The following is a 23773-nucleotide window of genomic DNA, read 5'->3' as shown; positions in this document are numbered from 1 at the left end:
TTCATAGTGAACTGTGTGAGGTTTGCTGGACAGAGAGGCAGCTATCTTTAACATAGTAATATTTTAATAAATTTTACTGCTGAGTATTTTCCTGCTGCTTTTCTCAAGTGAGCAAGTGAACTTGTCTAGTAGGCAACATAGGCACAGCATCAAACGTGTTCTCCACTGTATAAACCAGAAAAAATAGGGCTTTTTTTTAAATGGCAGTTGTTATTTGTAGGTAACCGAATAAAATTAAGATTCGACTAAAGCTCCCACTTGTACATAAAAAACAGTGAGTAATGCACAGCTTTTGTGGGTTTTTTTAATGAATAGGATTTTAATTCAAGATATCTGAGAATAACCTAGCAATTAATTGCATATCTTATAATGATGGTGCCTGGGAACAAAAAAAGGTTTATGAATTTCTTTCATAAAATTGTTATTGTAAATGAGGAATTTAAATCTGCTGATATGATTTCTTTAATATTATGCAGGCATCAGTTATTTAGGTGTTTGAGTGACAGCAGTACATACATTAAACCAAATGGCCATGCAGTACTGTGGTTACATGCGCAGTTATTTTAACTGTCTGGAAATTATCTGATTTGTTGAACACCTCTGCTGGCAAAGAATAGCCTGGCCACATAAGAAACACCTTTTAATCTGTATTACAAATCATCATGTATTATTTGGATCTGGTTTTAAATCAATCATTTACTTTGTTCTCACAGGAGACTTAGCCAGAGGCCTACAACTGAAGAGCTTGAGCAAAGGAATATCCTGAAGCGTAAGTATTTTATTCAGGTTTCATCTAGTATTTACTTACAAAGTGAATATATGTTGGATTCATATGGAAGCCTGTCACTGTTGCTCCAGTGTTAGATCCGTAACTGGAGAGAAATTATGTTCTAGAAAATAATGTGTCAATACTAGATTTATATACTAACCTGTAATGGTAGCTGTGAAAACTGTATACTCAGTATGCCAAATTTTGCTTCTCACAGTCCCACTTCTTGAAGCTGCTCCAAACACCAGGAATGACTTAGATACCCTCTCTCTATAAGTAGTTCTAGGCTGGTTAAACTTCTGCCTACTTTTTATGAGGAGGACTAGGGAATATCAGTAGGAAGTGGGAGGTGGGAAATAAGGGCAGAGGTTGGAAGGAGGAGTAGAAAGAGGAAAGGGGAAGTGTTCAGGGGAAACTGAATAGGTATATGACAACTACATCAGCATGCTAGCCTTCATATCCACTTCTGACATAAGTGTCTTCTGTACTGAAACCTGCATGAGACATTCTCACTGAATCTTAAAGGTCTTTTCCAACCTGGTTGATTCTGTGATTCTATAATATCTTCCCATTGATTAAATACTTCCATAATATCCCTGGTGAAGAATTGAATAATTCAAATAGTCTGGGGCAGAGGAGTGAAGTGCGATGGATGTTTACCCCATATACTTATTCTCCATTTACTTATGTTGGTTTTGTTCTTAGGCTGACAGACATTTCAGAACAGGAGGGTTTTTTTTTGTCTTCGTTTATGAATCTTTCCATAATATGGCTGTTACCTAAACAACATACTGTAACAGTTGCCATGCCCAGCTCCATCTAGCCTTGTGTTCATTCTGCAAAGGTAGCCTAGCACTTCGTGCCTAAGTAGAAGAAATGAATGAAGAAAATGCACATGCAAGTCTTTCACACATAGCAAGAAATCAAAAACCTCTTTTATTCTTAAGGTATAAGAACTTCCCACACTTGATGAAAGAGCAGGTATAATGTCGTTATTTCCAACAATTCTTTGGAAAAGTTGAGAGTTCACCCGTGCAACCCTGGTGCACAGCATGCTAATGGAAGGAAAGAAAACGGGCTGTTAACCTGACAAAATCCATGGACTGATCACTCTGTCACCGGCTTAGGCCAGCAAATCAAAGAGACATAGCAGTTACTGGCTTTTAGACAGTCATCCATCTAATAAAATCCTAGTGCTGTTGTCCAAGCTCTCAAAAGCCAAATAGTGCCACATCTTACTGAAAAGGGAAACTACAGCTCATGCATTGTGGTGCACAGGAGCAGGGTCAGGGGACTTCTGTCCAGCACATAATGTAAATAGACTTCCTAAGACTATAATTTCTGAACCTATAGATTGCATAGATAAATAAAGTACAAACCTTTTTTTTTATATCCACTTGTGCTGGATTGTATGAGAAAAGTAATTCCAAAACATGTTTGGTGGGCCAGGATATGGCCACTGAGCTGGGAGCACCAGCTGGGCTTCCTTACTGCCCTCTCTATTTCGCTCATCTCAGGATAACTGATCTAGCAGTGAACCTGCGATGTATTTAATATCCCTTTTGCCACTGTTTATTCCATCCATTGCTTTTGCAATAAGTAGCTTAAGACTTGAAAGCAGTTAATGGATTTCTTCTCCCATTTCAGCTTGTTTACTTTAAGTTTTTGGCAGCATACCAGGCTTTGCACTCAATGCCTCCCACCATCCTCCCCTGCTGCTGCCAGGGGCTATCTTAAAGAGGCAAGGGAGAGCAAAAAATAAAGGTTATAAATCACAAGCAGTCACAGAGTCATTGGCAAGCACATAGTGAATCCAGAGCTGCCTTTTGTTCATCACCGAGATATAAAATATTCTGAGTTGATAGTGATCTGTAAAAGCAAAGGAAACTAAAGCAAGCCTGGGTTTGTGCTGAGTCTGACTCAGAGCCCCTTAAGGGTGCAAGTTCTCTCTCAGCTCCAGGGCAGTCATATTATTTATCAAAATTATTACATTCCCTTCCTGTGGATCATTTGGAAATGTTTACATCTCTTAAATGTCTTTGTTGCAGGCGGCTTTGGTGAACAAGTTGGAATTTCTTTCATAAAGCTTCCTTCCTCCTATTTTTAAGCAATAGATGAGGAGAAGGGTTTATATTATTGCCCGTATGTAAACTGCAGCTAAGGAAAAGTAATATTTGAAAGTAGTATTTTGAGTAATATTTATCAGACTTTAAGATTACATTAAATGGTAAAGGTGCAAAGGTTTACTTCAGGATTAAACCCAACCCAAATCTTTTAAGAAGTTCAGACGTCAGTATTTTTTTTTCTTTTTCTGTATTTCCAGTTACTGAGAAAATCTGTCTTGAAAGACATTTTGTTTAGACAATGTTTCCAGATAAACCAGTTACTGAAAATCCTGTGACTGAGTACGATCATACGACATGCAGGCAGATTTCTATAAAAACAATTTGGATAAAACTACTCAGACTACTTCTGAGTCTTCCCACACTAAAACAAAGTTCCGATAACTCAGGAGTGAACTTGAAGGAATAGATAAAGCCCTGTGTTTTTAATAAAGACAAGTTTCTTGTGTACTGGCTTTGAGCCAGTAGTATTTATAGTGTTCCATTATGGCAAAGAACCTTTCTATTCTTTCAGGAATTTTGGATTAAGGTAACTGTATTTTTTCCTGTATTTGTAAGGGACAGTGAGCTTCTTGTGCTGTGCACCTGCATGCCTGCCAGTACTGGCTTTGTAGAAAACAGGGGTTAGCTTATTAAGGAATATTAATGGTTATCATTGCTTGTAAAATGAGGAAAGAGAAAACACTTTGTGTGTTCCAGACTGCTGCAAGAGGCAAGCACTTTGTTTGTCTTTTTCTCTTTCCCTGCAAGCCCACAGAGAAGTCTAAACATAGCTAATCCCATAGGAACACAGTGGAAAGTTCGGTTTTACGCTGCGGGAGTACTTTGTGGTCAAGAATGGAGCAGTTCTCAAGCAGAACAATTCTCTCTTCTCTTTTCCCCTTCTGCTACAAAACAAATATCCCACTGAACAGGTGGTGGCCAGACTTAATATGGCAAAAATTGCAGGAGCACTAATGTATAGATGTCGGGGAAGCTGCTTGTTTGGCTTGCTAAATGATACTAAACAGAATTGCTTCAGTTAGGAGTTCGATCCCAGTTTGACCTCCTAGGAGCTGCAGGCAGGGGAGGAGGAAAACCGTAGTTTTTCTGGGATCTAACTGCAGACTCCTGCAAGGAAGGGCGCTTGATGTGCTGGTCTTTTGCCAGTACGGCAGCAGCAGGACATCTGAGGAGGGGACTTGCAGCTGGGAACATTGTGTTTGTATTTTCTTACCCCATATTGCACAGATTAGATCTGTTTTAAGGTGGAAGGCAGCCAGAGTGTGTTCCTATGCATTAATGTGTTCCTGTTTGGGCAAGTGAGTCAGTTGGTACCTGCAGCCAAAAGCTGGCCCTCCGGCTGGAATTTTCCACAACACCTGAAGGAAGCAGAAGCACTAGACCCATTCTTTTTAGCACCACACATCTTAACTCACTATGGTAACTTTCAAAACTTTTATCTTAAGAGAAGAAAAACATACTATAGGTTTTACTGTTGATAGGAATTTATATCCTATGAACAATGTTTTCATAGCACCAAGCTTAAAGCAGCAACACTGCCCAGCAGGCTGGGGATGGGAAGGAGGGGCCACAGATGGAGGGCCACCTACTGACCAGCAGATTCATTATATTAGCAGCAGCCACCAGACTTCAGTCTTTTTCCTTTAGCTCTTGAGTTTATTCCTAGAAGTGAAGCAACTTGGGTGTGTAGTGCCCTTCCTGCTTCCTGACCTCTCATACAGAAGACTGTTTCCCACATGTTTGATTGTCTCCTGCTTTACCTGGGAGTGAAGGAAGCTCTTGGTGCCCCCTGTTGGAGTTGCCCTCCAAAAGGTGGGCTTCCAGTTCTCGACAGCCTTCTCCAGGACCTGCCTGGATCCTCTGCCCAGCAGCTAAGATGATGGCCTTGCTCATCACCCATTTCTAGGTGGTTTCTTGTGTCCAGCCATCCTTTCATACAGTCATCTGCTACCTGCTGTGAGATAGCTTTACAGCTTGAGATGGGCAGCTAACCTTCAACCTTCCTAAATGTCCGCATCAACTTTTTTGAGTTATTTTATCCTCCCCCAACTATTTCAGGTGGCTGTGCTGTTGGTAGTTTTTCCTTAAGGTATGAATTAAGCAGTGCGAGCCACTATTTTTTACACTGTCTTATTACTGTATCTTAGGAGACACGGTGGTTTAGATAGCAATAAGATGTGAATAATGCAGAATGTATTTTACGAACTAAATTAAGAAAAGGCAGTACAGTGATGTGTATATCCAGCTGCATTTTTTTTCTGCTGTGTCTGCTACTGGAGATTTCTGAGGTAGGACCTAAGCTACTCAGTTCATAAGGGGACAGAATTTTTTATGCCAAATGATTCTTAGGTAAATGGAACCCCAGATTAATAGATTTTATTTAATTACCTCAGTTACTATGTCTATTGATTGGAAACACAGTAGGTTTAAACAAAAGCCTACAGATGATTTACCTGTCTTAAAACAGCTAGAGAGCTTTTGATTTTGTTAGGCAAAGTTGCTATAAAAAGAGTTCACATTTAAAGTTACAAGTCCTTAAATACACCCAACTTTTTTATTGATAGATGTATTAATTAAAAAATATTAAAATGTAAATTAATCTTTAACTCTCCGTTCTTCATTTTCTGTCAGTTTACAGCTCCTGTATGGAAACAGACCATCCTTATCTTCACCATTTATGAGAAAAGCTATTAATAAACCATAAACTACATCCACATTTCAGTATCTCAGTAAAATCACCATCAACATGAAATCCAACCCAATCCTGGCAGCAAGCCTGCGCAATTGCATCTTGCTGTTGGAAACTTGGGGATAGTGTTGGACACTCCTCACAGAGCAGGTCTTTCGGCTGCCATCACTTTTTCCTGCTGCAACCTTCTTCTTTTTCTTTTTTTTGTCATTTGTTTCTCTTCCCCTTTCCTTTGCATTTTTCCTGCATGAGAGCCTTTGAGTTAGCAAAGAAAATCTTCAAATACCACGAGGTGTCCTGTCGTAGTGTTGCTTCCAGTGTATCAGTCATGATACAGAAACTCCTCTGTGGCCAGGCTGTCCATACTAACACAGCAGGCTTGCCATAGCAGACAGGGAAAATAGGACTACAGGATTTAAAACCGCCTTTTTATCTATACAACAGACAAATTAATTCCTTTACATTTATAGTTAGCCTTGAACTGTAATGTGGAATACATAACCCCCAGCCGTGAATAAAACAGGATCAGAATTTTACAGGTATCTCTAGATGGGATATTTCAGGCACAACAAAGTTAACATTGCATATAACCCTCAGAGGTGGGCTAAAAGGGCAAATAATATTCTTCAAAATGTACATTAAAAATGCTGAGTCCATATGAGCATGCCTTTGTAAGTGTGCTTTTCACTCAAGACATCAAGTTGGGTTAGCACAGAAATCTGTTGAAAGCGTATTTCAGTCTCATGCCCAAATACATTAAAAAATGCATATACCATTTCCTGCTGTACTTGTTCATTTGGTCTAGCTAGTGGCCCTTGATCAAGAGGGCTTGAGTGCTGAATCACACCCCCACATTATAAAACCAGAAAAAAAAAAACATTAAAGTAACAAAACCAATTTGCACTAACAAATGATGGTGAAACAAATTGTCACTGACTCATTGCATCCTGTAGCAGTAGAGGACACTCAGCTGGTTCAGCTACTCAGAACAAACTTTTTTCTTGAGCCTTATGAGTAATTAGACTCTAAAGTCAGTAGGAGGCATGTTGGAAATAAAAGCAAGTGATTTTAATGCTGAAACATCAGGCAGCTCTTTCAGGGTACTACTTTGCTGTTACATAGAAAATGACAGACGCCACCTCTGCTGTGCTCCTGACCCACAGTGGTGACTTGAGATGTCTAAAGAATCAGGGGAAACGAGGATAGGGAAAAGAAATGAGAGCACACAAAACCTAAAAGGCAGACAGTGCAGGCAGGATCACCCAGAAATATGAGGAAACATGGGCCAGGATTTAAGTCATGAAGCTTTCAACCAAGAAAAACACAGTATGTGCAGTTCTACTACTTAAATATTCACTCCTTCTTATCTCTTCTGAAAACAGAGAAAAATGAAGAAGAGGAGCAGGAAGCCAAAAGAGAAATAAAACGTAAACTCAGTAGAAAGGTGATGATGCGTTTTTTGTATTGTATATTTGTGTACAATTATTCTAAGAATTGTTGTATATACATTACTGCAAATGTCCATCACTTCATGCCCCAGTCTAGAAATCTGTTGAAAAAGCAGTACAAGCCCAGTCCACCATGGGGGAAACTCCATCCTGGCCAGTTTTCCGTAACTGCGGGAAAAGCATATGGAGTCTGGCCATGCTTAATATTTGTCTGTGTAAGCAGGGGAGAGAAATTACACATATTTGCTCAGTGAGAATGGCCACTGCTCTCATGTTAGAGGCCAGATGTACCTGTAGATCCACTCTTCCCTCAAGCAGCAGAGAAGGCAGCAAAACAATGTGTGCCCTAAGAAATTCCTTCACCATTCTTCTGACTGCCTTGGCCACTGCAGGTGGGATTGCACTCTCTGTCCTGGAAATAAAGCAGTTAGGAATGGATCTGCTGCCCTGACTTCAGGAGCTTGTTCTGGGACAGGATGGGGGAGTTTTCATACGTATTCCTAGTCTGCTCTTCTCTGCAAAAATACTTTCTTTAATATGATCATCTTTAGTTAATTAAAGTGAATATTGTTTTGAGGTGAATGAAACAATTTGGCATCGTAAATGACCCCAGATATTCAAACCCAATCTTTTTAGTTAGGCAGGCACCTCCAAATCCTGCTTATTTTCAGTATTATAGTTGAACATGGCAGACTGTGTAATCATTAATGCAAACGGACTACTGCCTATTGGGGTAAATGGTGTGACAGTTGCAAAGTCACAATTAATATTCCAGGGATAACTGTCATGATTCTTTGTGACCTGCCCAACAAAGACTATTTTTATAATGGAAGAAATTAGGTTGTGCTGCTTCCCCATTCCCATGCAGCACTCCCAGGGTGATGCCTTTTTATAGCTACCTGAAAGTGACCCTATTTAGAAATACCACTAGAATTCTCTTGGGATTACATCATACCCTCTTCTTTTGTTTTATTTCTTCTTATTAAAAGTACTGTTTTCTGCCTCCTGCTTACAGCTCAGCCTGAGGCCTACAGTGGCTGAACTTCAAGCAAGAAGAATCCTTCGATTTAATGAGTATGTGGAGGTCACGGATTCTCCAGATTACGACCGTCGTGCCGACAAGCCTTGGGCTAGGTTAACTCCCGCAGACAAGGCAAGGGACAAACTTTTAGATTATAAGAAAACTCTTGCATATGTCACTTTTGGGGGGCTTTCCTGTGGTTTACATCCTCTCAACGCTGGCATCATGAATGACATCTGATAGAAGCAGTGAGATTGTCATGGTACTACTATGCATCTATTGCTTGCACCTAAGAAAACCCACTTAGGTGCTTAGTAAGAGCGTATTTGCCAACTCCATTATGGCAGTTCAGGCCAGTATTTCCTGTATTTTTAAAACCTTGCTAAGACAGGTACACACTGTTAGCAAAGATGGCCACTACCTGTGGGATTCAGGCAAGGTTTCTGCAGGCAGAATCCTGTGTCACTGCCACTGAGAGTTATTTTTGCAACTCACTGAAGTGAAAAAAGGGAGAAGCTGCTCCATCCTCCTAAGAGTTCTTGGCCACAACTAGAAGTGTGGGAACTGACCATGTGCATGCAGCATACCTTGGGAAATCTGCCTCCAACATGCAGTTAATAGTTCCTCTGCCTAACTACAAAGGATGAGACAAATGATTCTGCGATTCTCTTTCAAAAAACAGATCAGTCAAAGAGTATCATAAAATACTCTTCTATTTCCCTCCTATACCACTTCATAAAAAGAAAGGTCTAGGATATATGTATCAAAAAATGCTGGACCTTTTAGCATTGGTTCTGAACCAGCTTTTACAGAAATCATAAGAGATGTGCTTGGCATGAGAACTGGTTAAGTGCAAGAACCCACTATCTTTTAGCTATGCACTGTGAAGCACTGATTTTATTTCGGCTTGTATTTTAGTATTAATGCCAGCTCATCTGACAATCAAAGGAGAATCTCATATGAAGTCAAGGTGGAGACCTTAAAAATGTACCCAGAAGTGTTTGTAGATGCAGGCTCTGGGAGGTGCTGAGCACTCTCAAGTCCTTATGAAGTCTCTGTGGGAGGTTGGAGCACTCAGGTTTACCTAGGTTTAACCAGGGTAAACTGCACTAGAAGAAGCAGGGGTGTTTCGTGCCTACTTCAGGGTAGGAGCTTTTAATCTTAATTCATTTTGTAATGAACAAGTGCCCAAGGCTGGTTCTGTGAGCCCCAGGTTTGTTGGCCTGAGCAGAAACACAGACCTCAGGTTGCCTGGAAAGTCTCTTGCCCTTTTTCCCAGGGAGGTCATTTTTCTAATTCCAGTGGGAGCAGAAAACTGTACTGTAACTATGTTAGGGAGCTGGAGCTCTGGTGTCTTTGCTGCTCACTTGGTGCTCAGAAATAGGTGTTACTTTCCTAGCTGTTACAGCAGTCTCATGTAAGAATCCTATTGTGGCTAAACAGAACCACCCCCTCCTCGAAATGAAGTTTCTCATTTATGAGACTGCAGTCTGGTGATGCTGTAATTTTATCATGCTGCTTGCCTGTTTTGTGCTGAAAGGCATGCACACCAGATGAGATTTCTTTAGGGATTAATGAAATGATACTGCTTTTATTTAAAATGGTGAAAGAAAAGAGTGAGTAAGAAAAACTGTTGTTCCATTCCACAGTGAAGGTAAGAAAACTTATGGCATAGAAACAGAGCCCTTGTAGTATATATTAGAATATTTCAGAAATTATGTTCAACACCTGATGAAGTAAGCTGCTTATCACTTTATTAACATAAAAAACAAGGCATTTATAAAGTGTGCTGGATTTCTGCTTCATTAGAATCTGCCAACTGAAAATGCAAGCCTGAAATGTCCAAATATTTTACATCATTTTGCATAAAACTAATCAAGACAAGTGACTAATTTCACTTAAAGAAATGCTACTCATCTTGCATTCCTGAAGTCCTTTCTTCATCAGGGAGATAGGAGGCCCCTGCTGTGTGTACAGTGCCTGTGCAGGCAGTGAGACTCACCAGCTCCTCAAGGGCTGTGCCTGGATCCCATCTGGCTGCATACTCAGCAGTTGGTTGTCCCGGTAATCCAATCCTGTGCCCATTTTTGTCTGTAGCAAGTGCCACATTTCAGCAGGAGGTCGATTCACCCATTGCAGTAGACTTGGTGTTTCTTTGTTGGCACTGTTTCTTTGTAGTGTATTACTGCTCCATATAACTGTAATTGAAAAAGTCTTATTAGTCTTATTGCTTATTAGGCAGCCATACGGAAAGAACTGAATGAATTCAAAAGCACAGAAATGGAAGTACATGAGGAAAGTCGGCAATTTACCAGGTAGGTAAATCCCTCTTCTTGCATAAACTGAGGAGATGACAGTGACCCTCTGCCTTTCTGCAAGTCCTGTGCAGTTGTGTCATGACTTGTGTAGATTCCTACCGTAAGTCCCCTTGACTCCCACCTGAATGCCATCACTGATTCTGTTGGGATTCCTGTTGTTGCTGGTGCCATCTCAGAATCTAAACTGATACAGTAGTGAAGGTGACTGCAATGGATCAGTTACTTCATTGAAAAAGATCGTTTGGGAAATCTAAAAAACAATCCTTTGAGAGGCATTTCTTGCAGATGAAGTTAACAGTCCTCAAGCACGAAGTAAGGGCTGTTCTTCTCTGGTAGTACTCCCTTGCTCATGAAAGTGAAAGAGTGTCACAAGCAAAATTCACAGTGGGAGATGTGTTTGGTGATTTCTGCCATCGCGTAGTTCATTGCTTGATTTCATAACTTCACTGGTTTTTTTCTCACCAAACATGATTATTTTTGTTTTTAATACTACTGTAAAGTCACTGAAGTGTAGATATAACACAAGAAAATTAATTTTCAAAAAAATCAAACCAGTTCCACAAACAGCAACCCTAAGCCAGGAGATGAACTGGGAGGCATGGTTTCAATCTAGTGTTGCATTCTGACCATTAGGAAATGTCTTCTTCAGACATGGATATGTATATTTTCATTTGGCTTCTGATGTCTTTTTCTCTTCAGCCAGTAGGTAGTATATCTTCTTCAGAATATATAAAAATGTCACTTTAAAAAAATGGTCATCCTGAGGGAGAGAAGGAAAATGAGCAGGAACAGAAACCTGGCCGTGCACTGAGAGAGATGGAGTGTGACCTCCTGCTTATGTTGTTACGTTTTTTGTGTTGCATTGCAACACAGAAGCATAAGTACAGATAGGCATGAGTCATACAAAAAAAGAATTGGGTTTTTCTTCAGGAGAATTGAAAACAATCGAGACTGGTTACAATTGGATTCTTAAAGGTGAACCAAAAATCTCAGGGGTCCAGTGGAGGGAAAAACCAATTAAGAAGTAAATGATTTGTTTTGAGGAGGGTCTTGGAAAATGGAATAACAAATAGCCAAATTGTGATAAATACAGGCAATGCTTCTATAGGGACCTGAGGGAAATCAGGCTCTCTCTCTGCTCCCTCATCACCCTCCTTTTTTCTTGGATTTTCAGTGGTCATGTTGTGGAGCCACTGCACAGAAGTCAGCAGAATAGCACTAGAAAAGCCACTTAAGAGCAGAATTAGATGCAGATGTTTAAACTCAATTGCAGTTTTGAAAATAAAAAGAGATTCCATTTCCTCTGGGGCCTCTCATTAAAAATTAATGTAGTTCACCACTGCATTTGCATTGATGCAATAAAACTGATTTGTTTTAAGAAACCCATAGACAAAAGCTTCCAGCTAGAGAATGAATTGTTCATCTTTTAATTTTTTTTCAAGATCACTGAGAGAATACAAACCAAAAGGCACTTGTGTTGGCAGCTGGTTACCTGGCTGGTTAACAAATGCTTATTTGTGTAGGTTTGTGATAGAGTGAGACAACAAGGGAGCTACATATTAAATAAAAATAGCTTATAGCATATAGTTTATTATATTATTACATATTCAGTGCAAGGTGTTTTAATGTTATAGTCAGTATTTACAATATCTTTGTATCGTTAAATTTTGCTCTTAAGCTTGGGAAAGGAAAAACCCTGGTTTTCATTGTTCATCACTTTCTGTAATGACTGTCAGTTGAACTGTTTTTCTACTCGTAGTAATTTAGATTAATTCCTTCTGTTATTTTATAACAGAATCCAAGAAACTGAGCTCCTAAAAATAGAGAAATAAATAAACGTTTGGGAAGAGGATATTAGCAGATGTTTGTAAAGTGCTTCTAATGGAAATGCTATATATATAGTCCAATATATCATTGTTCTACACAAATCCAAAAACCTGGTGTCCTTTTTTGCAGTGCACTGTGCCCTCACTTAGCAGATGAGCTGCATCTTTGTGAATGTCAGCTCTTGTGTACACCTCCTTTATTTGAGAAAGACATCCCTGTATTGTACTGTGCCACATTACAGGGGGGATGTGTGGCTTGTTTGCCTTTCTCTTCTCTGGAACTGAAGAGAAAATGTGTCAAATAAAAACTTAAATAAATCTACTGTATTAGGTGCATCATTACCTATGCTTTTTTTAAAGCTGCTGCATCTTTTACTACTTCGTGGATGGATGGATAGATAGATAGATTAGATAGATAGATTTTTTTTTTTTAAGCCTTTTAAACAGGCATTTAGAAATCTGGTGATAGATGTGCTGAGCATGTGATATTGGTGTCCTTATTACCTTTTTGCCTGGATTCATGACACTTATGCTGAGTTAGAGTTTCAATTACTGTAGGTTGCTAACTTATTATAGAAAAGGTTGGTAACACCCTTTGGAGCAACCCACCTCTCTGTCCATCATACAGACAATCTGGAGTGATGTACATACCCTACCTAAAAGTATAAAAACTAGTGAGGTGTCTTTGGGCCTTCTTGTGTCACAGTTGGCTGCTCTTAATAGGATGAAAGCATCTACAGTGCTGAAAAATTTGCTGCTTTCTTAAAAAAATCCAGACTTTTTTTTAGCCTCATTTTGCAGAAGGATTAAAACCAAGAAATTTAAGCTTTGTGGCTTAAATTTACCGACAGTGTCCAAATAGTTGGTGCGATTGCAGCTAAATCTGTACTGGCAAACAAAACAGCCAGGAAGCTGTTCTCTTGCGCTGAGGCCAGCAGCCTTGGCAGAGCTTAAATTCGTGCAGTTAACCTCTTCCTCCCACCCCAAAACAGGGCAATGTCCCTCTATACACTAACTATCTGTCTGCTAATATCAGCCATGCCCAAGTGGTATCTGAAGAGTACTGGCTGATGCGAGCAAAACTGTGCCAGGGACCACAGTAACAGGTTAAGGGTATGGACAAACAGATGGACACCAGTGCTTGAGATACACTGTAGCCCTGTTTGGTTTTCTAGTAGAGACAGACAGTGGGGAATAATAGGGCTGACTGATCCCACACAGACCAGGAAAATCAGGAATAATTCTATTCAGGCAACAAATGTAAACAGCTGTCAGAGCAGGATGAGGATCAGTGTCATTGTAATGTAATTCTAAGTTTCTTAATGATTTATCATTTCAGGTTTCATCGTCCATAACTGTTTGACCACATCCTCTATTTCATGCAACAATTTTCTTTGGGGAAATCATGAAGTCCTGAAGACCTGAGATTGCACTGGAATTTGACAGAGTATGAGTGTGTGCTACAGCTTACCCTGAGGTTAATGAAGGATGTGGCCCTCATCTTTATCAATGGACAAACACTTTGTCTAGGAGGAGAACCCACATGAAGTGTTTGTCAGTGTTAAGACAGACCATGGTTCTGTGGCTGTCTCACACAGATCAGTCGGTGGACTTCTTCATCCGAGCTCCACAAGTCAGGAAGTGCTGAAGACAATCGCTTGAGAGCCTGTCACCAGGAACTCATCAGACTTCATAGGGTTGTGAATGAGGGTAACTGAGTGTGAAAAGGACTGAGGGCGTGGGAGAAGAGAGACTTCACTTGTTGATCCACAGACAAGAGTGGAACAGATGGGACTGCTCAACAATGCACTTGGCCAGTGGGAGAAACTATTTTTTAAAAGAAACTGAGAGTGTGAGCAACTGTGCATGTATTTTTTCTAGTGGCCACAGCCTGTCTTAGAAAGACAGCAAGCCACAAGTCCTCATGTCATCAGTACTTTAGTGAAAAACTGTAATTTTCTCTGGTGCCAGTAAACACAGTTGCCAGAAATTAGTCCTAGTATAACACAGCTGTCTTTTTTAAAATCCCAGTGAGCATGCTTCAAGAAAATACACTGAACATTCATACAGAACAAGTTATATATTTTGGGGGTTTTAATGTTGACATACTCCTGATACTCAGAAATACATAAACAGGATTTGAAGGACAAATAACGTGACACTATGAATGCAACGAAATGCTTCATGTTTAGAAACACTCCTTACTGTCTGTCACTTGCTATTCAAACCAGAGGGATCATCATCTTTCTCACCCATGGCAGGCAGTGGAGACAACTTTGACATCATGCTAGAGTGAATTCAAAATCAGAATTTAAATTAGGCACAGAAGTCTTTACTAGTAGGCTTGAGCAGTGATTACGAATGGGACTTTTTACATTCAAGGACTCTTGCACTGCTTTGAGGAAGAACTCCCAGATGAATAAATCTGTCTTCAGCCAGTGGTCCTGTAAAAGTGAATGGAAATTTCTTAGAGTGTCTGCAGCCTGTTTTGTTGAGTGTGAAGATTGCTTCTTAGATTCATAATTTTTTATACTGTCTTGAAATTGTACATGTGAATACAGTACTATTAAAATGAAGTGGTATGAAGTGTGAAAGGCAATACATGGTTTCTCTAAGTTGGCCCAAAGGCCTATTAAAAAGCCTGTGGCATTGTTTACACTAAGAAATTCTCTATCTTATATTAGCACTTATTTATCCTTTGAATTAATGTACACAACATTTGGGGGGGCTCTGGAATTCACTTATGCATACATTTAATGCAGTATTACAATATATTTCCTATTTATCCTTTCTAATGTGTGTACATATTACAAATTATTTTTGTCTTTTATGTGCCCTTCTAGTTTTTAATTTTGAAGTGTAAGTATTTCTTTTTCAGGCAATAAAAGGTCTGTGTAGATGTGATTTTTACCTCAGAACCTGCAGTAGATTCTTGTGGAATGTTTTCAGTTTATAAAATTGCAGATTGTTGTTTTAGATGTCAGCTTAAAGGCAGGAAGGCAAGTTGGTGGCTAAAATTAGATCTCCCCCTTTACTGATATTACAAGAGGACCAGCTTTGTATAAATGGGGTGGATTATTTTAGTAAAGAGCACTTCTAATAACAGGAGCTGTCACTCTTATTTTTAGAGATTGACAAACTTTTCTTTTTTAAAAATCTGTATTTAAATGACTCCTAGGATTGCATACATTTTAGTAAAAGTCTGGTGATGTTCAGACCCCAAAATATCAATAACCAAATAAAATAACCATCTACGTGCTTGTAGCAAAGAAAAGGAAGCACCGCCTTCCCTTTTTTAAAGGAATCAATAAAAGCCATTAGGATTCCATTTGCAGAAAACAGTTTAGTTTCTGTGGGTCCCATGATTTTATAAATATAGAAACACCACTTTGACATCAAGGAAGCAGTGAAATGTATTCTTTGGCACTAAATCATACAGGAATGATCAGGCCACTAGAGTGAAGGTTTGTCAGCAGTTCTGGTAGAATCCTAATTTTTACTTTTAGGATTTGAAGAGTAAACTTAAAACTTAACACTAGCACATCATAAACATTTCTCCTGCTTAAACTTTGTTGTTGTTGCCAAATTTAGAAATGTGTGTCCAAAATCCTATAAAGGTCTATTGTATTGACTTTGAAGTATAAACCACAGCATTTCACTTCAAAGGAAACAAGTGGAGGAATTAAATAGACCTCAGTGTTGCCTTAATCACTTTGGAGCATTTGAAAGCGGGCGTGATGCTAAAGGCAGAAGGATAGCTATTGCACAGGCAGAATAACTTGGACAAATGTAAAGTCAGACTATATAAACTATACAGTAGCTCCACTGACATGCCAGAGTACATACAGGTTACACAAGCAAACCAAAACTTGCTAAATTCTTAGAATGGAGTGAATGAATTGACTTTGCAAGAAGACATTCCTCTGTTGTAGGCGTGGAGCATGGATGGAAAGACATGCCACCTTCTCTGTGTTTTAACAGTTAAACCGCAAAGATGAGGATACAACTTCTGGCTCAGACCTCCTCAAGCTGTGTTTTGCCGTAAGACATGAGGATATACATAGGTGAGCTATTACTAAGGCTTTCCCTATCCTCCTTCAGGGTCTGAGTTTTTATTAAAGTATTCACTACAAGCCATTGCTAGAGGCAGAATACTATCCTGGATAAAGATGCTGTTTTAGTTTCTAATCTTTAGTTTCTAATGTAATTTCTTATTATTTTGATGATTTTGGTCCACAAGTCAGCAAACTACTTAGCCAAATTTATGTAACTGGACAAAAAGTTTTCTTCATTGGAACTTATGTAAAAACATAGTGTACTTGCAGAATTAGAATGATATCTATTGTGTACTGTACCCACACACAGACATAAAATTGTATATACTATTTTTATATTCTAAGTATCAACTGTCAGAAAAACAACAGCTGTAGAAAGTAATCCATGCAATAAAAAATAACAAGATTTTGATATGTTACTATGTGCAGTAAAGTGAGTTTGCTTTACCTTACTGAGCTGCCTAAAGTCGGTTTCTGCTGTATCTCCCAGTCCTTTGTATTCATGATTTTGAATGTCTTCAAGCTGCTACAACAGCCTGTTGGAAATAATGTCATGTACCTGTCTGTGGTGCTGCATGCTGGTTAGAAGGGAAAAATCAGGACAAGTCCTGAGAAACTCCTGAGTAAGTAATCCTTGAGGATAAAAATAAAAAGAAGTAAAAAAGGCAAATTAAAAAATAACAATTTCCATGCAATGTATAGCACAGCCCAGTTGTCTAAAGGGATCACTGTGTCAATTTTTATCAAGTTGGACAAATCATTTAAATGTCATCCACAACATACGACAAACCTTACATGCAGACCTGTGTTCCACAGAGTCAGGTATGAGCTCAGATGTTTACATCCACACAAAGAGAAAATTACTAGCTTGAAGTAGTAGTGCTGAAATGACCTCACACATGAGATTTTTGTTGGTAGGATTACACATGACAGCATGTCGCTGTGAGTGCAGAAAAGTGGATGCTTACAAATCCTGATTTCTTCTTCACATAATAAATTGAAATGGTTCTAGAATGTCTCACATCTCTCTCTTCTTTCAGGCAATATAAATCAGTTCTTATATCTGAATTTAGTTGTTTCAAATGAAAAATAGTCTATCAGAATTCCTTCCAATTGTAATATATGTGTTGATTCAACAAGTACCAAAATTAATTATTTAAATGCTAATGATTATTTAAGCTAAATACCATTTCAGCTGGTGATTTGGATAAAGGTAGGACCAGCAGCAGTGTCTCTTCAAAATCACTGAAAGTATTCACAGACATTTGTAGGTCTACAAGAGTATATTTATTTGTTGGGTTTAACATTTGCCTACAGTTGTGCATGTCCCTTGCTGTAGTGGACTTTACTGATTTCTGATGTGGTGTGGGCCAGGGCAGCACCAGCTACTGCTTTGTCCACACTGGACAGCTAGTGCTTTGAGAAGCACCACAACCTCAGTGCTGACATGTAAAAACCATATCAGATGAACACTTTTCTTCCTTTTTCATTGAAAACCAAATGAAAACTGTGAAAGGAAGGGATGAAAATATCTCTGAAATTACAGAAATTTGTCCCCTCCTTCCAGGTGAGATTAGCACATTGTTTCCAGTGGAGATGCTTCAATCCATGTCTGTGACACAGACATCAGAGAAATTGTTTCAAAATAGCTGCCACTAACCTGAGTATAAATACAGTCTGAGCCACGATTTTATATCATAAAATGGGAGGAAGATCCAGCCAGCAAGGGCTAAAAATGTCTTACCTAGTCTGGCGGCCTGGGAATCAACTGAAATCCCCTCATCAGCTGCAGCTAGCAGTAGGTTGGAGCCAGGGTAGTGAGAGCCATGCTGTCATCTGGGTACCTGGCAGACTGCATCATTAGGACAGGTCTGTCTGAGCACTGCTGGCATCTTAAGTAGGGACTAGAATATAAGCCTGTATCTTAATGCTGTTAATGCTTTAATGATAAAGTAAACCATGCTAAAAGACTACATTTGCATTAAATTGTTAGGTATGCCAGAACTGTGTCTTTCAATGCTTTCATGTTGTCTATTTTTATTCATATCTCTAGGAGTTAAGACCTGTGCCACTGCTATAAACTAAAATAAAGACATACTCAGGGTGAAACACAGAATAAACTTGCTTCCTGCCTTTAGGAGCTCCACATTTAGCTCCATTATTGTTACTATCTTAATTCTTACTGTACAATGAATTGCACTCTCAGAGCAATGCTCATTGCTGGGACCTAGCTTTTGATGAACAAAAAAGCAATTCTGAAGGTTTGTATTAGTTTGATGTTAAAATATTTTGAGAATCAAAAGAAAAGTAAATTCCCCAGAATAGCTTAAAGCTTCTGTTTAAGACACCTGGAAAAAAATTATGAAAGCGTATCTATATAGAGAAAGGGAGAAATTGAGTAAAAACAACATATTTCACTGTACTGTTTTGACAGGTTTCCATTTATTAACTTTAATGATTAATAAGATCTTGTTTCACTTTGTCAGTGCTCCCATGTTGTTTCAGGATTTTAATGGAAATAGAGCTCATGTGAACTAGATACACCATTTCACCACTATTTCATTATTTTCTAGAAGCTAAATATTGCATTGGGTAGGAACAAAGAAAGTAATGGTATTCGCTGTATTTCCTTGTTCAATCATTAAATCTTTATATTAAAATATAAAGTCTTGCAATACTATGTCAAATTTAACCATATTTGAACCTTGTTATAATATAGTAAAATGTTGCTGAACATATTTTCCTTTCACTACTTTGTGTGGTGGTATATTGATTTGTAAACTTGTATAAATTTTGGAAATTAAACAAATACTGTGTTTCGGACAATTATTTTAGCTGGTGTGATTTGGAACAGAAAGATATCAATGGCTTGTTTGAATGGGCATCAAACTATATGAGCAGGGGTGGGAAGGGTGTGGAGATGGCACATGCTAATTCATAGAATCACATAACGGTTTGGGATGAAAGTGACCTTAAAGATCATCTTGTTCCAAACCCCCTGCCATCGGCAGGGATACCTTCCACTAGACCAGGTTGCTCAAAGCCCCATCTAACCTAGCCTTGCACACGGTAAAAAATTTCTTCCTAATAAAAAATTGCATTTAAATGTTCAAATAGCTCATAAGATTTCCTTTTTTTTTTTTTTATTCCTCCCTGAAAGAGAAATAGAATTCTATTTGCACCTAAATGAAAATCTAGGATAGGTGCAAGAACATTGCAGATTATATTGCTGTACCTCAAGAGCTAGTAAGTTTGCATCCTTTCCCATCATTTTATGAAGCAATTGCTCAAATAGTAAATCACAGCAGTATTAGTATGTCATGCATTGTAGACCCAACTGTACCTTAAACACTGGGCATTCAAGAATGTGTATGTCTCTTCAGAGCTGCAATGCACCGGGGAAGGTACTACTCAGTAGTAGCAATTCTTGCACATGTGCCTCTTTCAATCAAGTCTGCAAGGACACCACTGAGAGATGACTCTAGGAAGGACTGATAACCCACCCACACCAGTGCAGGTGGTTAGGCTCCAGCAGGGTCTTTCTAGGGCCCAATAAAGCCAAAAGGTTCTTAGGTGCTGAATATACTGTAAGCAGGCCACAGTCCCCTGAAATTAAATTTTCACATGAATTTCTTGCAATTAAAGTTTTGCAGCACATAATGGAGAGTGTCACTTATAAATAGGCACTGGGACAGTTCTTAGACTTCATTGTTTCTACTAATTTGCTAGAAAAGAGAAACAAATTATGCTCAATGTAACTTGCTTGAATTTCACTACATGTTCCTATTTACAAGTAAAATAAGGCAAACAAAATTCCAGACTTGGTTCCCCACTTGTCCGTCATACTGTATAGTTACTGGTAACTATAAAAATGTGTCTGAAACATTATCAGCTTAGAATTGCTGACATTTTAAAATGTACTTTCCATGTGTTTAATGACTTTCAAAACATCTGAGGCTCTGGAGAATCAATGCCAATAACTTTTCAGCTTATGCAGTGTGCATTTTCTGTAACAGTTATAAAGTGAATGCATTTACTTGTATTTTGGCGGCTTGACTTAGTGTGATTGAATATGATAACTATAAAGAAGTGGCTGATCTGATACTGCATTTTACACAGGTGTATTGATATCTGTGAATATAAGTAACTGGAGTTCTTACAAATCGATAGCTGCTTCTTGGTGTTTTATCTGTACTGTAGTGTATAATTATATATATACACAGACTCAAATATATTCCAATATTGTAATCTGAAAAATAGAATATGTATTATCTTTTTTATACAGTACATGTATTATGCTTGGTTTATGGTGGTTTTGTTTAACAACCAAAAAAGATGTGGGTTGCCTAGTTGTACAGTACTGTAGGATACTCTGCTGTGCACAGGTCCAAGTGCCTTAGACAAGTGTTTGGCTCTTTGAATTATAGGTCTATATGAATGGATATACATATAAATATAAAATGAAGAAAATTACCTCAATAAAATTGTTTAGAAAACCTTTACAGAAAACATTTTGTTCTCGAATCTCTAGCAAAAACATGTGTGTGTACAACAGAGTTAACTTCAGGCAGCTGCTACTTACTGGAAAAAGGCCTCCAGAGACCAAATTACAAGTCTCTCTGCATGGAAATGAGATGAAGGAAGTCTCCTGAAACTCCTTTCAATTTTGAGAGTCCTTCAAGAGTACCTGGTAGCTCTCTTGTGGGTGGTATATTCATGCAGAGGTATGTTCAATGAGGTGATAGTTATTTTAAAAATATAAAGTTAGTGGTCCTGCTCAGTGCTTCAGAGACCTAATTCATGCTTCCAGTCCCCAATTTTATTTTTTATTAGCAAGAAGTGGTTTTCGCTACTTTAGGTTTCATTGACAGCAGATCTGTGCAAGAATTACATCTCCTGCACACGAACAAAACTGATGTTTCACGGCTGAGTGTTCAACCTAGTCTGCTGTATGTCTGCCAGCCTTTTCATATTGCAAAGTGACTGATGATAACTTTTGCTTTTTAATTACTCTGCAATAACTTCTGCTTTGCAAGAACTAAGAGAAAATTATTAGCATAAGTTTCCTCACATGGAAGGCAAGATGTTGATTATGTTAAGGCAAAAGCATGCTTCCAAGAATATTATTTTTCAAGTGGCTGCCTTGACAGTGAGACCATTCCAATATTGACCATTCTTCTTCCATAAGCACGAAAGAAGTGGTTAGAAACCTGAACACTTTTCCCCTCAGTCTCTGTAGATGCTCTTCACTGAGTTTAAACTGAAAAGTGTCTCAGTAGAGAACACAATGGAAGAGTACTGTGGCATGGATGGCCTTGTAAGGCTTAGATGAAATCAAAAGCTTAAGTGAATTCTCCGAGACATTCTCTCATACACATTTCACATACATGTGATACTAAATTTCAATATTTTTATGTGTTGTAAATGAGTTGGGAAAAGATGAGATCCCTTAATTGTTAACAAAGGAGGCAATAGAGTCATAGGTTCGCAGGCTTTTAAGATCATTGTGTTCAGCCATTAATATGATGCTTATTATTGCTAATCCCTCTATCTTAAAACTAATCTCCACATGTATTACTGTTGGCATATACTATCAGTCTTCTGTGATAAGGGAGCCTGTTTTTTTAATTACAGTGTGAACATATAGATCCTTCTCGCTAAACAATTAGAATCTAAACAGGAAATACAGGTGGGGAATATGAATTAAAGCAAGACGGAAAACCTTGAGACTTAAAAAACAAAAGAAGCAAATTCAACTTACACATATGAAACAGACAGTTAGCAACAGAGCTGAGAGTAAACATTTTTTTTCCCACTTCCAGACAGATATGATGCTCCTAGACCAGATTTAGTGTATAAGGAATGACAGTACTGCCACTGTTAGGGGGTCATCACATTTAGGGGATTGCCAGTTACAATCCTGTTACCACATCTGCGTACAAGTACTTGGCACTTTTATGGGTGTCAGAGCTACCTCAGGAACCTGGAAGCAGTGAGTAATCTACTTTGTTTCCCTACAGATAAATGTATCTTTAACAGCTGGGCGATTCTGCTCTCAGCTACTTCATGAAAAGCTAGATCTGCTATTCCATCTGTCCCTGCTGCTCCTGTCAGGGGCAGTCCTGAAAACCCCATTCACAGCATGCAGTCAAAGGGTTGCTAACCTTCCAGTACCAGTACAACCTTCAGGTGGATGACAGCAGCAAGACCTCACCTTGTACTGTTAGGAAGCAAGAGGAAAGGAAGGTCTAACCTTTATACAAATCTACGCAGAGGTAATTTAATTACTCTGAGTACAGAAGTCGTTTCCATTAAGAGTGATGTGATGAAACTGGATTGTAAAGATGTAAGATTTCAGACAGAAGACTGAAAATCTAGGCTCTTTTGGAACTTTAGTGACATCTACTGAAAAACAATGAAATCCACTCAAATATGATTAAAGCTAGTATTTTATGGCATACATATACATACAGCTGTTTACGTATACACACATCAGATGTGGATAATTCTTTCTTATTTTTCAGGAACAGCCTTTCCATAGTTGTCACAGATTTAATTGCCTATATGCATATAGAAGAAGCTGCTCCCCCTGTGTTTTACACTTGCTTTTTGAAATGTAACGAAACAGTTTTACATCCTGCTCCTAAAATATTAAGCATGCTTTCCTTTTTCTTAGCAGAGAGCGTGTATGTGTGCGCCTGTGTGTTCGTGCACGGGCATGCTGCATGGCATAGACGTAATTTATACAGCTACAGTGTCATAGCACAAGAAATAGGAACTTATATATGTCAAAACACGGTTGATGCAAATACATATTATTTACACATAAGCTTTCAAACTCAGCTTGGACACGAGCTCGTGCAGAGCCAAACTGCAAAGGTGTGTGTGCCCTGTGGCACAGGTAGTTGAAGAGGCGAGCACTGCTGTGCTGCGCCTCCTGTCTCACACGGTTTCGTTATACGTGAAGTTTATTGCGTTTTATAGCCGCGCTGAGCACTCGGTGGAGTGACACGACTAACGCCTGTCACATAACCTCCTCTCGCCTCCTTCGCCTGCACCGCAGAGGCGCGCCGCTCAAGCCTGGGGACCCGTCCCGCGGCGCGCCGTCCTGCCGCAGCTCCTGCCGCAGCACCTACCGCACCTCCGCGCGCTGCCACAGCCACAGCCCCGCGCAGCTCAGCCGACACCGCTCCCTAAGCCCCGCCTCCCGCCCCGCGAGTGACAGCTCGGCCTCTGCGCACGCGTTGCTCCACGGCAAAGCGTGCTGCCAATAAGGCCCGCTGGGGGTCGTACCATTCTCCACCAGTTTTTGGGGGGAGTGAGAAAATATGCCTCTAGAGGATTGGAGAAAGTACCGCGCTTGAGTTCACGGAGCTTCTTTTTTATTAAAATACTACTTCAGTTTGAGGAAATCCTCATTGTTTTGTTACTGGGTAACAAAAGGCCCTGCTCGACCTGGCAGCCTATCACCTTTCCCCCCCTTCCCGTTGGCCACTGGTTTATCCCAAGATGGAGGCCGCA

General features: G+C 39.3%; 1 protein-coding gene across 6 annotated transcripts in view; it reads left to right on the top strand.

Annotated features, from left to right (window-relative positions):
- Positions 1-15107, top strand: part of PHACTR2 (phosphatase and actin regulator 2) — a 134141-nt gene extending 119034 nt beyond the window's left edge. For 3 of the 6 annotated variants that reach the window (XM_057407019.1, XM_057407009.1, XM_057407002.1), the window contains 3 exons: positions 714-769; positions 6967-7028; positions 8048-8308. In XM_057407019.1, coding sequence (XP_057263002.1) covers positions 714-769; positions 6967-7028; positions 8048-8293 — 364 coding nt within the window. In that variant the 3' untranslated portion in view covers positions 8294-8308. Of the gene's footprint in view, positions 1-713; positions 770-6966; positions 7029-8047; positions 8456-10291; positions 10369-13536 lie in introns of those variants that run through there. The other 3 variants (XM_057407028.1, XM_057406992.1, XM_057406983.1) reach the window with 3 other exon arrangements.
- The last annotated feature ends 8666 nt before the right edge of the window (positions 15108-23773 follow it).

This window comes from Pezoporus wallicus, unplaced genomic scaffold (genome assembly GCF_028554395.1).
Source record: "Pezoporus wallicus isolate ANWC-B61680 ecotype Strahan unplaced genomic scaffold, APGP_CSIRO_Pwel_v1 contig_3817, whole genome shotgun sequence".
Classification (NCBI taxonomy): domain Eukaryota; kingdom Metazoa; phylum Chordata; class Aves; order Psittaciformes; family Psittacidae; genus Pezoporus; species Pezoporus wallicus.
Note: the sequence above shows the minus strand (reverse complement) of the source record. Positions and strands in the feature narration are given on the sequence as shown.